The following is a 19,113-nucleotide window of genomic DNA, read 5'->3' on the forward strand; positions in this document are numbered from 1 at the left end:
TATACAATATCTGTATTATGTGTATGATCCACAAATACGTAAATATGGACAAAAATCTCTTTAAACATATAAAATTCTACTCTGTCACATCATGTTGAACATCACAGCCTCATGACTACTTTCTTTCTAATTAAACTGTTGGTTTGGTCAGACTTGTTAAAAGGAGGATGCCTCTATAACCTGATGCTTTTAGTTAGGCACACCAAGAGAGGACTGTCCTGACGAAGATTTAAAGGGCTAGTTCACCGAAAAATTTAAAATTCACTCATTATCTACTTATGATTATGCCTATGGGGCGGGTGAAGTGATTCAGTCCACAAAACACTTTTGGAGTTTCAGGGGTAAACAGGGTTGCAGCCAAATCCAATACAATTGAAGTAACTGGTGACCACGTCTTCAAACGTAAAAAAAACATTAAATGCCTCATACTGCTCCTGTGGTGTCATCCAAGTGTCCGTAAGCCCCAACATCCAAATTCGACTCGAAACGGCGTCATTTATACCATGTTTTTAGCCTAAATGTCTGCTGATATCCTCCTCTGGAACCTTGTTCACGTTCGTGCGCACGCACACACCGCACAAACTCTCACTTCTATGCTCCCGCCCAAGGGTGCATGCGATGTAATCGCTAGTTCCGGTAGCATCACTACTTCAGGTAGCAATGCTGCATAGCTGCAGTTGCTGCTGAGTATCTCTGATGTCGTCACTTGCCCCTTGGTCGAAAGCATAGAGGCGGACGCGCTTGTGCGATGTGTGCGCGCGCAAAGGCTTCGGATGACACCACACGAGCACTAAGGAGGCATTTCAAGTTTTTTTTTATGTTGGAAGACGTGGTTCGCCACTTACTTCAATTGGATTTGGCTGCAACACTGTTTAACCCTGAAACTCCAAAAGTGTTTTGTGGACTCCACCCCTCCATCAGCATAGTGGTGAGTAGAAAATGAGTGAATTTTCCTTTTTCAGTGAACTATCCCTTTAATTGACTTCAAACTCCGTTTAGAGACCACAGATGCGACAGTAGACTAGATAGCAGCTTCCTCCAGATGGCTGTTAAGATAGTCACCAGAGTAGATGAGCAACAAGTATTAACTGCTTGCAGTTGTGTAGTGGCTAGTAAAAAACACTCATTAATCTGTATTCTGTCTCTCGTATATAAAAAATAAACATTTTTTTCTGTATGATCAGGTATTTGGGAAATGGTTCAGTTTCTTGCATGCGGACTAGGGAAGACTGAGATCAAACCGCCAACCTTCTGGTGAGAGGACGACCGCTTAAAACCCTATGCCACCGCCCCCCACTTTGACACACAATCATTCTTGGCATCAAGATAGCAGTGGTCTGTTCCAAAATACCAAACTAGCAAAGGATATGCATATTTAACAATAACTCTTACTTGTCCATCTCAACCTCAGTCTCCCACTCCAGCAGTGGCACTCCTCTTAGTTGAATGTGGATATCATAGATGCCCTTGTTGAAGAAATCTCCAGTCCATTTGGCAACCTGATTATCAGCACAACACCATTTACCACATGAGCCCAACAGGAAATACATAAATATATTATACACACCATTTTGTGCTGGTCCAGTACCCTTTTTTGGTTTATAAATGGAGTAATCTGTCTGTCGATTATCTTGACAACCGCTCATCCCAAAAATTCGGTGAATACTGAACTTCCTTGGGTTCTTCGCTAAATACTCGCCAAAGTGGGAAGTCAATCGACTGAACAGTTGTTGAGAATACCAAAACACAGACCGATTCCTCCATTTATCAATAGACTACTGCAGTGTCAAGCTGGAGTACGACCTTTGTTGATTTCATCTGACACCATCAAAGGGTTGCACCTCAATTCAAAATAAAACATACGTTTTAAATGAATGAATGATTCTCTCTTTTCTCTCAACTGTTGTAGGTGCTTGAAAATGTATTCATTAAAAAATATTTAGTGGCTGTATCAAAGAGCAAAAAAACAGGTCAACTGGACTTGTTGAGTTTCTTGAAGATGTTTCACCTCATCCAAGCGGCTTCTTCAGCTCTTACTGGCTGCTTTGAGTCCCAAGTATTTCATTTGGAGGGTCGTTAGGAGTCGTTGAGGTTACCTGAGAGGCTGGACCCACCGGTTAGGATCAACGGAACAACGTTGTGAACCCTTCACAACGCTTCGCACAGGAAAGCCAGCTCCTCAGGTCAGAAGGGAACTGAAGAAGCGTCTTTGATGAGAGGTAAAACGTCTTCAAGAAACTCCACCAAGTCCAGTTGACCTGTTTTTAGCACTTGGATATACCATGACCTGGATGACTGTGAATCTCCACAGACATAGAGTGGCTGATTGCAGAAATTGCTAAAATACAGAGTATGACAGTACCATTAGAGTGATCATGATAGGCAGCCCGTATGTGATTTCATTGGTGGATTCAATGAGGATGACAGTCAGACTGATGGTCATTCTGACCACGCCTCCGAGAAAGGCAGCGGCTCCAATGAGAGCAAAGGTCCCTGAATAGATGTCCATTCCTAGTTTCCTACCACAGCACAAACACACAATAAGAACCAGCATCAGTCCATTAGGTGGAAAATCAAAGTGTGATGTAATGGTAACAGCAAAGGAAGTGAAAGAAAGTGAGAGAGTTAAAAAACATACCATCCCATCACTAAGATATAATAATAATAAAATATTTTCCATTACGATGACACTGCATTTATAAAATTATTTTTATAAATTAGTTATGTATTAGTCTGGACACGTTTTTGTGAGTTAGATTCAGTCAACCACACCCTTTTAATTTACTGGGGATTTTTAAGTCAAATAAACACTTTTTCATCTAGTTTTAGTTACATTATATTACATGTCATTTAGCTGACGCATTTATCCAAAGTAACTTACAATTAGCATCCATAAGGGGCAATTTTTTGGGGGGGGTTCAGCATCACTTTGGCATGGGCTGGGATTGAGCCGCCAACCAACTGCTCTACCCCCTCAGCCACAGCCGCTCCCTAGATTGATCCTAGTTGATGTTTTGTTTTGATATTTTAGTGTAGTTTTAGTCCAGATCAAGAATAAGTATTTTTGTCAAAGTTAAGCAAACTTTTATCCAAGATTTTATCCAACTAATTTTAACAATTAAATCATATATTGTAAGCAGTGTTAAATTTGATCATCATTTCTGATTCCTCACTTGTTTGAACTGCCGCTGCCTGGCGCTGAAACTCTGCTGTGAGAGGAGCTGCTCTGCCATCAACGCACCAGTCACGGTACAAGATGTGCTTTTTAGACAAATTGTGCTTTTTTAGGGTTTCAATTCTGAATGCTGATGTCGAAACAGCAAAAGCACTTTTCCCCGCAATGCTTTGGCCGCACTCTTTGCAGTAAATGCAATGCATCGAGTTGGTCGCTTTTTCATAGCGCAGCTATGTTTAAGTAGGCTCTGGATGTTGATCTGGCTCTGAATCGGATGAAGCCATCTCCAAGGAAGATGGTAAATCAGGATTAGGAGCGGGGGCAGGTGTAACAACTGGAACGACATCCGCCGATGATGTCGGGTCTGTGCTGTGCATTCAACCTGGGGAGCAGGTGCAACGGGCACAGCAGCATTTTTCTTGATGAAAAAATAATCAATTGTTCTCTTCATTGTGAATATAAACCCTCTTTTTTACGTTTGTCCTCTCGTTTTGTGTGTTCTGTTTGCAAGGAATGTGGGTGTAGTCGACCCAGCATGCTCTCAACCCTTTAGTAACGCACATGCTCACATTAAGCGTGCAATACCTGTCTGTGAGTGTGCATAAAACCCTGTTATACGCTGACAAAATAATCATTTATCAATCTCTTAAATGTTTGTCAAAGGCAAATGTCCATACACCCAGTTGTTTTTTATTAAAAACTTGTTTTTGGGACCTGATAAATTTCAGGCGTACTAGTGCAACCAATTACAATGTAAAATATATATTCGCACTCATCATATTTTATTAGCACGGTGCGACTAAAATGGTCGCACTCTGGAGCCCTGCCCAGCAAGCATACTTCTGGGGATACGGATATATCTTCATTTATTTTAGATTTTACTTATTTCTGGGCATTGCCATAAGATATTTATCAGTGATCCCTTTTTACCACAACCATGCCAACATAAGTCCGGCATATTAAGGTTCATTTTGTTTAGCTTCTGTAGGGTTATGTTTGGTATAAAATCTTCAACTTTATACATTTGTATCTAACACATTTTGAGAGAAAACTTTGCATCTTGTTATGGTATCCAATTATTCTAGTGGTAGGTGTTTCCCCAGATCATGTTCCGATTGGGATTTTATTTCATTTATGTAATTGCAAAAGGAGAGTTTATAAAGTTTGGATACTTTACCTCTATTTGTTACAATCTTTTAATTAATTATCTGTATCTTTATCTGTGGCCAGGATAGTCCCCTGTGATGTAAATTTCTGCAATATAACTTGGGATTAACATCCATCCTTAGCGATCCAATCACAGGTGGAAAGCAATAAGTACATGTGAACACACCCAAATGTGTCCTGAGATCTGATCACTCAGACCACATTTGGAGGTCATTCAGCTAACCTCTGACCTATGAGTTTCATAATGAATTGAAAGTATTTTTACTATTCTCTGTGCGCATATGTAACAGGGAGCAGGGGCTGTGAGATAATTTTCTATTACCAATATAAGTCTGACTTGTTTTGATACTTGTGATGGTTTATAGATATTGGGAATGGGGAGCAGGCAGTCATTACAACACGAGGAGAACATTGTTCTTACACTTTGAGGATGTTGGCAACCAGACGTCCAAAAGCTGCCCCACAGAGCAATGAGGGGACAAAGAGACCACTGGGTACAGACACACCATAGGTCCAACAGGCCAACAGGAAGTACAGCACAAAGAACACGGACAGAGTCACAGGGCTGAAGGTACCTGTGGAGATAAGGAAGGCAATGACCAGTCAGTAAAAAAATAAATACCACCTGAAACGGAGCAATTTTATTGACATTTTAGAGCCTGCACACACACACATAGAGAGAGAGAGAGAGAGAGAGAGAGAGAGAGAGAGGATAGGATTTCCAATAGGACCATGGGCACACAAAATTTTATTAAATATTTGAAAGGAACTGTTTGTAAATTTTACTACATTACCAGCTGTTTATTTACCAATCTTGTAGAAACAGCAAGTTCAGTGCTGGACACCGATTACCCCTGTTTCCATCCAGCGGGTCAGCATGGACATTTTGGAGGAGTATAAATACCTGGGAGTGTTTATAGACCGTAAGCTGGACTGGGCTAAGAACACTGATGCCCTCTACAAGAAGGGCCAGAGCCGCCTCTATTTCCTGAAGAGACTGAGGTACTTCAACATCTGCCGGACTATGCTGAGGATGTTTTATGAGACTGTGGTGGCCAGTGCTCTCCTGTTTGCTGTTGTGTGCTGGGGCAGCAGACTGAGGGTTGTGGATGCCAACAGACTCAACATACTGATCCACAAGGCCAGTGACAAGGTGGGGGTGGAGCTGGGCTCTCTGACAGCTGTGTCAGACAGGAGGATGCAGTCTAAGTTACATGCCCTCCTGGACAATGTCTCCCACCCTCTCCATGACGTGCTGGTCAAACACAGGAGCACATTCAGTGCAAGACTGAGACCACCATAGAGCAACACAGGAAGTCATTCCTGCCTGTGGCCATCCAACTTTGCAACTCCTCCCTCTGAGTGTCAGACCCTAACCCTTACAATGCCAGCAATATCTGACATATCCATGCTTGCACTGAATACTCAATGTACAGAACGCACATTTTGTACATATTTCATATTTTATTTTATATATTTTTTAAAGTTTTATAAGCTTATATTTCTAATCTTGCATGGAGCTATTGTAACAAACACAATGTCCCCCTGGGATCAATAAAGTATTTCTGATTCTGATTAAGCATCAAATTTCATTACTTTACTCGCCAAGAGCTGTCTCCAGTGAAAAGCAATGCTTATGTTAACTTATGCTTTGCATCTAATTATTACTTCTGTGGTACTACTGAAGGTAGTATCTTCACCAGCTAGTCCTGGTCTGGCCAGCCTGTCATATCACTTTATAATAGATGATCACTGTAGCATCTGCACTGAAGAAGCCCCTAGTTTATGGGTTTTGTTAAGTAGTATTTTATTCCTATTGTTTTTGACTATTCGTTTAGGGCTATGAAAGGTAGCTTTGGTTTTGTTTATTTGATAATTTTATGCCACCCCCAGCCCTACTCCCTTTGTTTCTCCTCACCTGGTTAGGGTTTCGTTCCCTTGTTCTCAACAATAAAACGGCTGTGATGCCTGTTTAAATCTGGCACTTTTGTTACTTCCTGTATCCCTAGACCCCTACTGGATTGTAACAAGGGGTAATTTCAGAATAATATCAATCAATCAAATTTTATTTGTATAGCCCATATTCACAAATCACAATTTGTCTCATAGGGCATTAACAAGGTGTGACATCCTCTGCCCTTAACCCTCAACAAGAGTAAGGAAAAACTACTAAAAAACCCTTTTAACAGGGTAAAAAGAAGGTAGAAACCTCAGAGAGAGCCACATGTGAGGGATCTCTCTCCCAGGACGGACAGAAGTGCAATCTCTCACCATCTTGGTGGAGGAGCTGGTGGATGGCAGCTTCCTGTGGGTTGAAGAACAAGGTGGCCATGTCATTGTAGGTCTTATTGGTACAGAAGAACTGACGGATGGTTGAATTGATGTCCTCACTGCCAGACAGCTAAAAAAGAAAAAAATTAATGTGAATATTTAAATACATGATGCTGAAAGTGAGGAGTCTGGTGAATAGACTGTATAGTATGTTTACTGGCCTCAGTTATGCCTCTGTATTTCCAAATTCAGTCAAATGCACACTGCACTCAAAATACTAATTGACTAATTCAGAGGAGAAGAAAAAGTTGTGTTGAGTGTTGATACTTACTGTGGTGTTATGAGAAGTGGGGGGGGGCAGGTCATGACATTCACCTAACAGGATGGAAGCTGCAAATATCACCACTGTTGTCACCATGGCAACCAGCAGACTCTCTAAAACTCTGGAAAAATGCGGAGAATACATCGATATAGCTCCAAATATTAATAGAGGAAAAAGATGGAGGAAGAATGATGATAGGTGAAAATTGATGGAATAAAAAGTTTATCTATGTAATATCTACACAAGTATTCAAGATACAGGCTTCTAGCATAAAATAAATATATCATTGGGGAGCATAGTTTATGGCCACACAATCATTGCTGGAGATTTTAAATAAAGTTTTGGATTGGGCTCTAGATAAAACGACTTCCTTCTATTAATTTTTCAAAAGATAGAATGGCAATCAAATTACTGATGAAGAACCTCAGTTTGATGGATATTGTGAGTTTTGTTAACCGAAAAGAGAGGATAGATTATTTTTTGATAAACAGGGATCTGGTGGAGAGTTCTTAGATTGCATAATTATTGTTTTACGACACAATACACAGGAAGCTCATTCGAGTCACTCAAGCATGACGTTTCTGACTGAGAGGAACCATAACAAAACGCGCGAGTGTTTTTTTTCCAGAGTTTTTGGGTTGGTAGACATGCCAGATACCCAAATTAACGTGTAGAAGGCCTAACAAAGTAGAATTTGCATGCTATGTCCCCTTTAAGATAGTGGCCACAATTAAATTACTTCTCTATGATACTAAAAAACATCTCTGAGGAAATCTTCAAACAGTATAATCGTCTAATAAATGACTTTTTATGGAATGAAAAAATGCCTAGAATCAGTAGTATGAATAAAAATCTTCACCTCAAAAGATAGCGGTGGTAATATGGAATTATTTTCATCTCAAATTACTTTTGAGATGAATGAGGTAGTAAGGCACTGGCAAATTATTAATCTAACCCTGGATGGGTAAAGAAACAAGTGACACTTGCAGTGCCATCTGGTTTAACAGATCTGTCATCACAAAAAATCCCACAGCAAAACAAAAAGAAGAAGGAGGAAACCTAATTCTACAGCATTTTCATTGGCATGGGCAATGGCACAAAAAAGTAGAACAAGAATGGCTTAAACTCATGACAGAGATGGCCGCCTCTGAAAAAATTATTGCCAGGGTAAAAAACATTCTAAGCAAAACTGGCCAGACATGGCAAAATCTCATGGCTTTTATTGCAGTTGAAAAATCTTAGTAGAGGTGTAGGATACCAGTGGAATAGATTTTGGTGTACTTATATGTAAATGTATATGTTTGGGGTATATATATGAGAGAATTAATGGGGTGCTGGGGAACTTCTTATTGCTGCTGTTAACTGTGTTTTGTTGTTTTTTGTTTTGCTTTAGTTTTTTTGTTTCCCAAATTTCAATGTTCAACTGTCAACATCATTTCTATCTGTAAATATTGTTCTGTATTCAGTTAATGTAAAAAAAAAATATATATTTAAATGACAAAAATGTGCAACAAATTTTTTAATATTTGCTTTCCAAAGCACAACTGTTATTAAAGACAGTTACAATCTTTGATTGACCAATGGGATTTTCTATCTGAAGATGGAACATGTGATGTGACAATCACCTGATTAACTTGGCCTTCGGGTGGATATGTCTGATGCGATACTTCGACAGGCACTTGTTCATGCAGTTGAAGAGTGCCCCCAGCAAGCCACCTACCACCCCCATCAGGACAAAGAAGGCCAGGTCCACAGCTGTCCACAGGTGGCAAGTCTCATCTCCATCTGGACACTGATGAGCAAGGGATTTTACAATGGTGATGCGTTGTATAAGGTTAACATAAAATTTAAATAATTAAAAATAATTATAGCCACGAGCAGCCTTTCGTGCTAACTGTTATTTAAGATCTAAGCTGCACTCAAAAGAATAAAGAGGCTAAATTGCCCCAAATTAACATCTAGAGCAACAACAATACAATTTACTAATTGCGTAAGGTGAATAGTTACTTCAGCTGCTGAAGTTCTGTTAAAAGACAGAGACCAAGCACACACGTTTCAACATTACAATGTATGCATTGAATGGTATCAGATGGTAATGATACTTGGTGTGCATTTTCAGGAGATGCATGATGCCAGTGAGTTGAATCAGGACTATGACCTTCAACTGCTGCCTCCTGTTCTGCCTCTTAGCCTTTGCCCCGTTCTCCTCCTCGGCCTCAGGTGAGGACCTGCCTTCTTCCCTGCCTCAGCAATGGTCTTCTACTTATCCTATGGAGCCTTTGCATGTCTACTCGGCCATCAGACTGTCTTGCCGATTGCCTTAACCTGTCTGCTTGGCCCCCACGCCATCCTGCAGCACAGCTTGCCCTGTATGTCTGGCCCTATGTCTCCTGTTCCCTGTCTATTATCTGGTGGCCCGTCTAGTATTCGGCCATTAGGAGAGCTTTCTGGACTTCTGATGTGTTTGGTTAAGGACTTTTGATTAATCTCTATGGATCTTGTTTAAGGACTTTGGCCATGTTGTATTCCTTTTGTTTGGTTTTTAGATGTACATCTGTGTTTAAACTTTGAGTTCATTATATCTTGTAAATGGATGTATCTGTGGAGGTAGTGTGGAGAAAACCTCCAGCTGAACCAGGGAGCGTTAATTGGCACAGCTGAGGTTAGTTGGCCAATTACACTCCATGGACTAAAAGGCAGCAGGAGAGCTGCCACGAGGGAGAGAAACGCATCAGAAGGACACAGAGCTGAGGAACCTGAAAAGGTTATCGGACAATTTATGTTTTGTTTAATTTTATGTTTGCTGTCCTCATGTTAAACCTAAGATGTTTGTCTCTGGCTGCTGTTGGGAGACCCTGGTGGCAACGTCCATTGCCACAACATCATACTCTTCCACGATTCTATTTGATACCAAATACTTATTAGAAATTAAAAATATTAACATTATATTAAGGGGGGTAAGGGAAAGTTGTAAAAATATTGTTAGATAATATTGTTATCTTCCAAAAGTGAAAAACACTTAATTTCAGGGTTATATTGTATTAATGTTCAGATTGAAATAATAGTTGGATTTTTCTAAGTGAAGCACTTGTTTGTTAAGGAATTTGACATACAGCTCATGTGCCTCCCAATAGACAATGTACATTAGCATCAATGTATTAACATTCAACCAAAGTTTCCACAGCATTAGGGAACTTTGCTAGCTACTCAAACAATACAAAAAAAATGTAAAAACCAGAAGCAGGATGATAAATTGATTCATTGAATTAATAGAAATTATCATTAAGGCATGGCGCACACAAACACACATACTACCTCCTTGAAAGTACCTGTTAATATGCTAATTCCTACTACACTCCATCTTTTCCTCACTCTGTCCTTCCGACCTTTCATGGTCACTCTGTCCCTCCTCAGCTTCTTTTTTTGACTCACCTGGGGCTTCATTTATAAAACATTTTTTAGGATTTATGCTAAAAGTGTACGTGCGCATAAAAGACAAAAATGGTGTTTTGCAAAAAAAAGGATTCTGATTTATAAAACCATGCGCACGCACACCCGAAGACAATTTCCCCTTTTGTAAAGCACAGTCCACCTGCAAACGGGTGAACGTGGATCTACCTCAAAGTCCGCCATCTACACGCGAACATTTAACAATAAATGGTCAATGCAAGCAACTCATGTATATTAAAATATGCTGCTGACCAATGGATTTCTCTTGATTGGTGAATCATGGCATCAAGCTATAAGAAGAGCAACTTTCTGACACAACTACATCGAGGTGATTGTGAATGAGGTGGAGGTGAAGAAAGACAGAATGTTTGTTAGCCACAACAGTGTTGTGATTATTATACCTTAAGCGTGACACCATTAAATGGTGTGTCTTTGGGCATTCAATAAATTTGGTTATGAGAAAAATATTTAATATTAGTATTAAATAAGTTTAATTGACATTAAAGAAAATACACTGATACACTGCTGCTGCTGCGGATAATAAAGTGAATTAGAGTGAGTATGATGGAAAGAACGGTCCCTGAAATATTATATTTCAAGATGTAAGACTAAGTACATGTTGGTCCAGATGTTATAACTGTGTTGTCCACGCCGTCTTGTACTATTTTGATCGTTAGTTTAAGTTTTGTGTTTTAGTGACGCTGTTTTTGGCACGATTTGTAACGGCGGTGAACTGTTGAACGCCCATTTCCCTGTATTAAGTTTGGCACTTTTATATGTTTAGGAGCTGATGTGCGGGCCATAAAATACCGGAAGGACATTAATGGTTTCATATTGTCCTTTACAGGTATGTTTTTCATTTGTTAAATGTTTTAGTTTTCTGTCATTCTACTCCATGCACTTTTTATTTTGACCACCAGGTGTCCGTTTATCCTCTTTATGTGTTGTCATTGATTTTTGGGAATATCTTGTTATAAATATAAATAAAATATTCCTTAATAATTTGAATGGCTCTTATCTACTACATCACAAGCTAAATATAGACTTTAATGTCCAATAAGTGTATTTGCATGTGCAGACAATGCGTTCCACATTGCTGAGGGAGCTGATGTTTTTAATGGTTTTATATTGTCCTTTACAGGCAAATAAATCTCCACATTCTCACCCGGCTCTTGGACTCGTTTGTTGAAGTATGCTTTTTCAAATATAACTTTCCGCTTGCTGACGCAGTGTGCAGTGAAGGCTTTGGTGACCCGCATGATTGACTTCTTTTGAGCTTCTGTCAAAGGCAATACATTGAGAATATCTTCGGTGTCGTCACCAGCCGTATACATAAAGGCATTCACCTGTTTGTCCAGTCCTGATGCTATTCAGTAGCGATCCAACCACTTCAGCCATCTCGGCCATTCATTAGCATTTGTGAAATCGAACTTGCCTGGTGCCCATCTCGTCTTCTCCCCCTGTACTTTTCTTTACTTTCAGGTTTAGTCCGTCTTCACATTTATATTTTACTGTTCGGTTTCGTTGTCACTTATTTCTCCGAACTTCTGACACCATGTTGTGTAATCTTATGGCCCGGATACTCAATGAGGAGGCACTCTGTGTCAGCTACGTGCATTTATTGACATATCCTCAACTTTTATGTGTGTCACGATGTGTAGCAACATCAACCAGAATCCCCATTACATGACAAACAGAATTATATTTTTAAATGATCTTGAAAAAAGAGGCTCTACATAGAAAGGTAAATATTATACAATGTTGTTAATCATGCCCCACACACACACCTGTCTGCTAATAACCAGATTGGTGAATACTTGTGTTTGTACTGGGATGGTTCTGTTGGGTCGATCTGTGTAATACTGGACTCAATTCAGCACAAAGATTCAAGATCACAGATCAATAGGATCTATATCAGCTGATTAGTCCTCATCATGGGAAAAAAATCATTGGGATCGCTCAACACTCCTTTCCTCCAAATTCTTCCATTCGCGCACTCTCATTGCCAGTGCATCCATCACGCAGCATGACGCACGAGTGTCACCACAGTATTTATATATTTAGAGAAATCGGACCGATTACTTCACACATCAGTGGGATCCTAACCTCCCCTCTGGCATATTATTTGTAAATGGACATTTGAAAGTGAATAGTTTTTCTTAATTTTTTCTGATTGATCTCTAGTGGGCTCTGTGTGCCTGATGTTCACTGCAGCGATTTTATACACACACTTGGAGTTGATGATACACGCACAGTGTTAGAAGTTATTAAAAACTATTAAAGACTCGGCTCTGCAACTCTGCTGTTTAATGCCATCTGAATGTAATTTGCTGTAAGTTGTTTTATATCTTTTTTAATCGAAGATTTCTGTGGAACAGTTATTTCGCACAAGCACAATTAACGCTGTTTGTTTTAATGTTAATGATGAAGTGGAGAGAGTAAGGCAGAAATGTTAAGTTTTTGGGAGAGTTGAGTTACGGAAGCCATTTTCAGACATGAACTCTGGACATTCTCCAGAGGTTGCTTTTCACATATGAAGAACCGAGATGTTCTGGTCAAATGCGTTCACAACAAAGAAATCTCCTGTGCGTTCAGGTGAATGTCATAGCATGTACGCAATGTAATATTCGGTGTCATATGTGTATCTCCTTTTATCGTCTTGAGATATTTGTTTTCTTTTGGGGATTTTTTCAGCTTTGCATCTGTTGCGTGTTAGAAACATCATCAATATGCCAACTCGCTTATGAATCCTCCTGATAATCTCCTGCTGGATTCTCACATGGGCTTATTTAGACATGATCCCAAGTTTTTACTCAGGGTCACCAGGAGAAACTGCAGAGAATGTCTCCAGCAACTTACTTGGACATTTGTATTCTCACACAAAACCATTCTGGATAATATCAGGAGATTTTCCGCAGTTCAGTGCTTGTCTGAAAGCAGCTGAAGTTGCAGTAACAATGTATTTAGTGGAGAATACCTCAAACAGCTGGACATCACTGTGTAATAGTGTGGGTTTGATTATGAGCAGTAATAGATAAAGCACTGAACACATGGGAACATGTTGGGACAAAGGAGCAATTGTTGACACTGATTTACTGATGCCTGTCTGCTGTGAGATATGACTTCAGCCTGGAGAGGGCAGTATCAGTAATACTGAGGGAAGATGGAAGATGTTATAAAAGAAGGGTGTGGCGAAAACTGAGTTGAGGAAAAGGTTGACATGATCAGAGCAAGAGAAGTTTAAGAAGGTTACTGTGATTTTTAAAGGAAGTAACAATATATTCCAGTATTTCTAAACAAAAAGGTGTTTACGGTTTGGTTGGTTATGGCCTTTGTTCCATTAAAAATGTGAAATTCTGTAATCAATACACATTTAATTAGTGATTAGCATTCTTTCTAAAATGGATTTTAGGACATGAATACAAAACATACACTTAAACATATAGTTATGAAATGAGTGATGCTATGAAATGTTGAGAAAGGTTCAGTGAATGACTCTTAACCTTGAACTCTCCAAAGTTGAGCAGACCAGGGAGCTGGAGGCAGCCCCACTTGTTGAAATCGATGCCTGAACGGAAGAAGTTGAGGGTGAAAGTGGCCGACATAGAGCAGAAGAGCTGTGAAAGGAAAATTGTTTAAAATACTTAATGGTTAGTACTCATGCTGCTACTTTCATGTGACTGTAATGTTGTGAAATCTGATGACATCCAGAGCTCAGAATTGTAATCAGATTTTCCTTTCTACTCCGCAATCTCTTTCTTTAATTTTGATAGAAGTAAATTTCTCCTACACGTTTCTTTCTATATTGTTGGAAACCTACTCAAGATAAAGCCGAGTGCTTGTAATGTAGTATCCATTATTTTATTACCCTACATCCTGGCCTCCCCAAAAGTGCTGTAGAAATCTACCAGTTTTTGTGTGTTCATGTGAACTGCTGCCTGGGCACTATTGTTTTGGTCCGTGTGTGTGTGTGTGTGTGTGCGTGTGCGTGTGCGTGTGTGTGTGTGTGTGTGTTTTCATTTTCCAAGATATCTCTGCAAATAATAGACAGATAATAGACAATTTAAAACTTATGTGGTGGGGATATCTCCTCAGTGTGGGTGAACATAGTCTGCAGTAGTGTTGAATGCAGCCCCAGCCTTGACTCCTCCTCCAGCTAAACCTCTAATCAGAGCTAGGCTATATAAGGCACCTGTGAGCCTCTGTCTCTCTCTCTGCTCTTGGTTGTGGCTGGTGGTTGCTGGTAATACAGGTACGTGGCTGAAGTGACTACTCTACCCTGCCAAAGTCATTTTCTGAGTGGCACCCCTGGGCACTCCTTTGGTTAGACTGCCTCGCCACATGTGGTGTCAGCACACATACCCCAATTTTTTTTTCTTTGTTTAAGTTGGGCTAACTTTTATAGTTTTAAATGGTAATTTTAGATTAATGTAGTAAAATAAAATGTTACCCTTGCAGTTCTAGACCCTGCTATTATTTTGAGTTATTTCAATAAAATACTTGTTGATAAAGAAATGCGTCTGCCTGAAACTCAACAACTGCAGTGTTTCGTGGACTCAAACATTTCAGCCACCCCTCCATTGGTATAGGGGTGAGTACATAATGAGTGAATTATCATTTTTGGGTGAACTATTCCTTTAAAACTGTTGATCCTGGGGTGCCAATCCCCCCCAGGTGGCGTTGCTGTGCAAACCAAATTCAACCATTTACTGCCCCCACCACACTTAAAGGTTCAGTTTGTAGAATTATGACATCTAGTGGTAAAGTTGCATTTTGCAGCTGAATACCCCTCACATCACCCTTCCCCTCCAAACATGAAAGAGAACCTGTGGTAGCCTTCAGTTGTCATAAAAACTCAAAAGGTGTTTAGTTTGTCCAGTCTGGGCTACTGTAAAAAAAACATGGCGGCCTCTGTAGAGGACCCTCTCCTGATGTAAATATAAAGTATTTAAATATAAAGGGCCCATTCTTGGGGAAAGAAAACAATTCATACAATTTAGATGAAACACACTAGTGAAAACATCACTACAATTTTTTTATATTCAATTTCTGCCAGTAGATCCCTTTCATCTAAATCTTACACTTGACCTTTGAATAATTTCCTATGACATGTTAAGTGATTCATTAAGTCAGAAAATGGAATCAAGAAAGCATTTTCAAGTATCTCTAGACATGACCTAAAGCTTTCATAGATCGAAAAAATTATGATCGTACGTTTGGAATTTCATCATGTTAATGAAGTCAGAAAATGACAGGTTTAGTAATCCATACATTTTTGCAACAAATAAGAATAGAGACAACATACAGCTTATTTATTAGTATGTCACTGCAGGTGTCAATCTGCAGGTGATACTTAACTGAGGGCGACACCAAGGATACATTGCTTGAGAACCATACATTTCTACGCAAAATGTTGTGCCAATCCACCCATTTATTGAGATATTTCAGTCTGGTGGACCTATCCATATTGCCATCCCTTGAGCCAGAATGGCCGAAAACTATGGAATCAGCGAAAAGACCAGAAATGTTTAAACTCTAGGTGTTCAGTGAGAATGGTTACATACCACTTTCCAAGTGAGGCCCTGGTTCCAAAAAGAGGAGCCCTCCTCCAAACTGAAAAGGGTACCACCTATAGGCGCACCAAAAGCAGCAGCGACTCCAGCAGCGGCACCCGCTGACACAAAGTCACGCTTGTCCCTGAACAAATAAAAGAAAATATAATATTTGTACCACATTTTGACCTCCAGGAAAGTCATGAACAGTGTGCAGTATTTTTTTAATGAGACTGAACCACCGCCATACCTGTCGCTACGGAAATAGGGAAAATCCAATTTGATCCCTTTGAAGGTAATGCTCTGAAACTGATATGGGGAGAAAAAATCTGATTACCACACTTGAGCCATAGTCAAATGCATCAGTGCCTGGACATTTACAGCTGGGGTTTTTGCAACTGAATCAAAATATATCCATTAAATTCTAAACCTTGCCAAACTATTTTTAGTCAATCTGAGTGAGTTGAGTCAGTAAATGGTAAATAGCCTATATAGAGAGAGCTTTTCTTGTCTAGATAAAAACTCAAAGTGCTTTACAGTACAGTCTTTTTGCCATTCACACACACATTCATAGAGTGCATCTATAGGCAGCACTTTTTCTATGAGAACAGCACAGCCAGCAAGGGCAATTTGAGGTTCAGTATCTTGCCCAAGGACACTTCTACATGCAGAATGGGGAAGATCGAACCCCATACCTTCTGGTTAGAGGACAATCCGCTCTACCCCCTAAGCTCCAGCTACCTCAAGTTGGGTCAAGACATGTCAAGTACAATGTAGCTGAGAAAGGTTAAGTTAAATTATTCTATCAAATCAAATTAAAAAGAGCCTAGAGAGTGAGAAGATAAAATATCGAATAAATTGATTTATTATGATCGATTATCTAAACTTTGGGCTACTTTTAGACAACACAGTGCAAGTTGTATGGTGAGAACAATGAGAAAAGTGAAGCCAATATGAGGATCCAGTAGTCTCTGAATTAAAAACAAATTCCTTTTTTCGATTTCTGTGCTGAGCTGAAATATGGGGACGGTAACAAAAACAGTTAGGGATTTATACTCAAAAGGCTGTATATGTAGAAGACTGCTAAAGCCATATATTAGCTTCAGCTTAAGTTTTCGGATGTTTATGTTCCTTTCGCTAATTGTTGATGTTGTGTTCAAAATGTCGTGCACTTTACCTGGGGAAGGCCAGCTCCAACAATGGCTCCACTGTGTATCATTGGACCCTCTTTCCCCACAAACAGACCTGAGTAGACACAGATGAGTCAGAGGCACTGTTCACCCACTACTTCACCAGTACAGGACATAAATGATGGCCCTGATTTCCTGCGCTCCAGCTTCAGCCCTTCTCCGCACTCGGGCTGCTTTCTGGGCGCTCGTGAATAGTCTGCTCTCAGATTTCACCTCTGCTCTGATTTTTTTGTGCAACAACCCTGTCAAAAGAAGGCCAGGTGAGGTGTTGACCACTGGTCAACCAATGACATGAATGATATGATCGCTGCCTCGTTGAGGGCGCGTTCGCTTTACTTCAGAGCGTCCCGTGCAGGCGGTTACTCTTTCATCCTCTCCCGCCCTCCATGGCTATATTATATGGACTTCCCCTTGCTTTCTCTAGGACTTTTGTAATAAAAAGACTGTCATTGTATATACTGCAATATACAGCAAGGGGAAGTCCATATAATAAAGCAGTGGAGGGGGGAGTGGATGAACCCGGTTAAAGAGTAACCGCCCGAATGGGACGCTCTGAATGTAAATTGAATGCGCCCGCAACAAGGCAGGGATTCTATTGGTTGGGGAATTTTGACAGGGTTGTTCCACAAAAAAAATCCAAGAGCAGAGGAGAAATCTGAGAGCAGACGATTCACGAGTGCGCAGAAAGCAGCCCGAGTGCGGAGAAGGGCCGAAGCTGGAACGCAGGAAATCCGTGTGAGCAACAATATATCTGAGTGCAAGCACACAGTTTGAGCAGAAGCAGAGCAAATTTAAGTGCAAGCAGGGGCTATTTGAGTGCAAGGGCAGGGTTTTGATGAAAAGTCATACACAATCTGAACATAAATTCAACAAGTCATGCGCTCAAACTGAAAGACCACGCTCTTGAATAAAGATAGGAAAAAAGCTCCATAGTATTCCTCCATCCCTAAATAGCAATATCTTTATGAACTGAATGATACAATTCTAACTATTAGAAATAAGATCTACCATCTCCTGCCCTCAGTTGACACTGATACACCATCAAGCACTGAAATCTCAAACAGCTGAGAATCCTACCAATTATTTAGACAGTTTCTCTCTGATCACCCTTGATCAGCTGACCACAATAAGCTCATCATCTAAACCCACAACTTCTATCTTAGATCCATTCCTACAAAGATACTTAAAGAAATTCTGCCCCTAATTAATAATACTTTACTGAATACAGTCAATCTATCATTATCATCATGATATGTACCACAGTCCTTTTAAGCTAGTTGTAATCAAACCCCTTCTCAAAAAAACAACCCTGGACCCAGAGGTTTTAGCCAACTACAGACCAATATCCAACCTCCCCTTCCTGTCTAAAATCCTCGAGAAGGTTGTAGCCAATCAGCTGTGTGAGTTTCTCCAGGAAAATAATGTATATGAAGACTTTCAGTCAGGGTTTAGAGCCAATCACAGCACAGAGACAGCCTTGGCAAAAGTCACTAATGACCTTCTAATAGCTTCAGATCAGGGATTTGTGTCCTCGTTCTGTTAGATCTTAGTGCAGCATTCAACACTATTGACCATCAAATTTTATTACAGAGACTAGAACAGGTAATTAGCATTAAAGGAACCGCCCTATACTGGTTTAAATCCTATTTTTCAGATGGATTCCAATTTGTGCAAATTAATGATGAGCCATCTGTGCACACCAAAGTTAACCATGGTGTTCCACAGGGATCTGCGCTCGGCCCAATTTTATTCTCATTATATATGCTTCCACTAGGAAACATTATCACGACAACCTCTGTAAATATCCACTGCTATGCGGATGGCACCCAGTTATACTTGTCAATAAAACCAGAACAGTGTAATCAATTAACTAAATTTCAAGCATGTCTCAAGGACATAAAAACCTGGATGACCCGCAATTTTCTCTTATGAAACTCAGATAAAACAGAGGTTCTAATACTTGGCCCTATACACCTTAGAAATACA

General features: G+C 40.0%; 1 protein-coding gene across 4 annotated transcripts in view; it reads right to left on the minus strand.

The window, feature by feature from the left end:
* clcn6 (chloride channel 6) overlaps positions 1 to 19,113 on the minus strand; it is a 57,092-nt gene that overhangs the window by 6,143 nt on the left and 31,836 nt on the right. For 3 of the 4 annotated variants that reach the window (XM_035160005.2, XM_035160007.1, XM_035160008.1), the window contains exons 8-17: positions 17,115 to 17,182; positions 16,188 to 16,246; positions 15,950 to 16,082; positions 13,889 to 14,002; positions 8,561 to 8,727; positions 6,945 to 7,056; positions 6,614 to 6,743; positions 4,764 to 4,917; positions 2,363 to 2,519; positions 1,393 to 1,499 (exon numbers count right to left, since the gene is read on the minus strand). In XM_035160005.2, coding sequence (XP_035015896.1) covers positions 1,393 to 1,499; positions 2,363 to 2,519; positions 4,764 to 4,917; positions 6,614 to 6,743; positions 6,945 to 7,056; positions 8,561 to 8,727; positions 13,889 to 14,002; positions 15,950 to 16,082; positions 16,188 to 16,246; positions 17,115 to 17,182 — 1,201 coding nt within the window. The remainder of the gene's footprint in view (positions 1 to 1,392; positions 1,500 to 2,362; positions 2,520 to 4,763; positions 4,918 to 6,613; positions 6,744 to 6,944; positions 7,057 to 8,560; positions 8,728 to 13,888; positions 14,003 to 15,949; positions 16,083 to 16,187; positions 16,247 to 17,114; positions 17,183 to 19,113) is intronic. The other variant, XM_035160006.2, reaches the window with a different exon arrangement.

This window comes from Hippoglossus stenolepis, chromosome 6, assembly GCF_022539355.2.
Source record: "Hippoglossus stenolepis isolate QCI-W04-F060 chromosome 6, HSTE1.2, whole genome shotgun sequence".
Classification (NCBI taxonomy): domain Eukaryota; kingdom Metazoa; phylum Chordata; class Actinopteri; order Pleuronectiformes; family Pleuronectidae; genus Hippoglossus; species Hippoglossus stenolepis.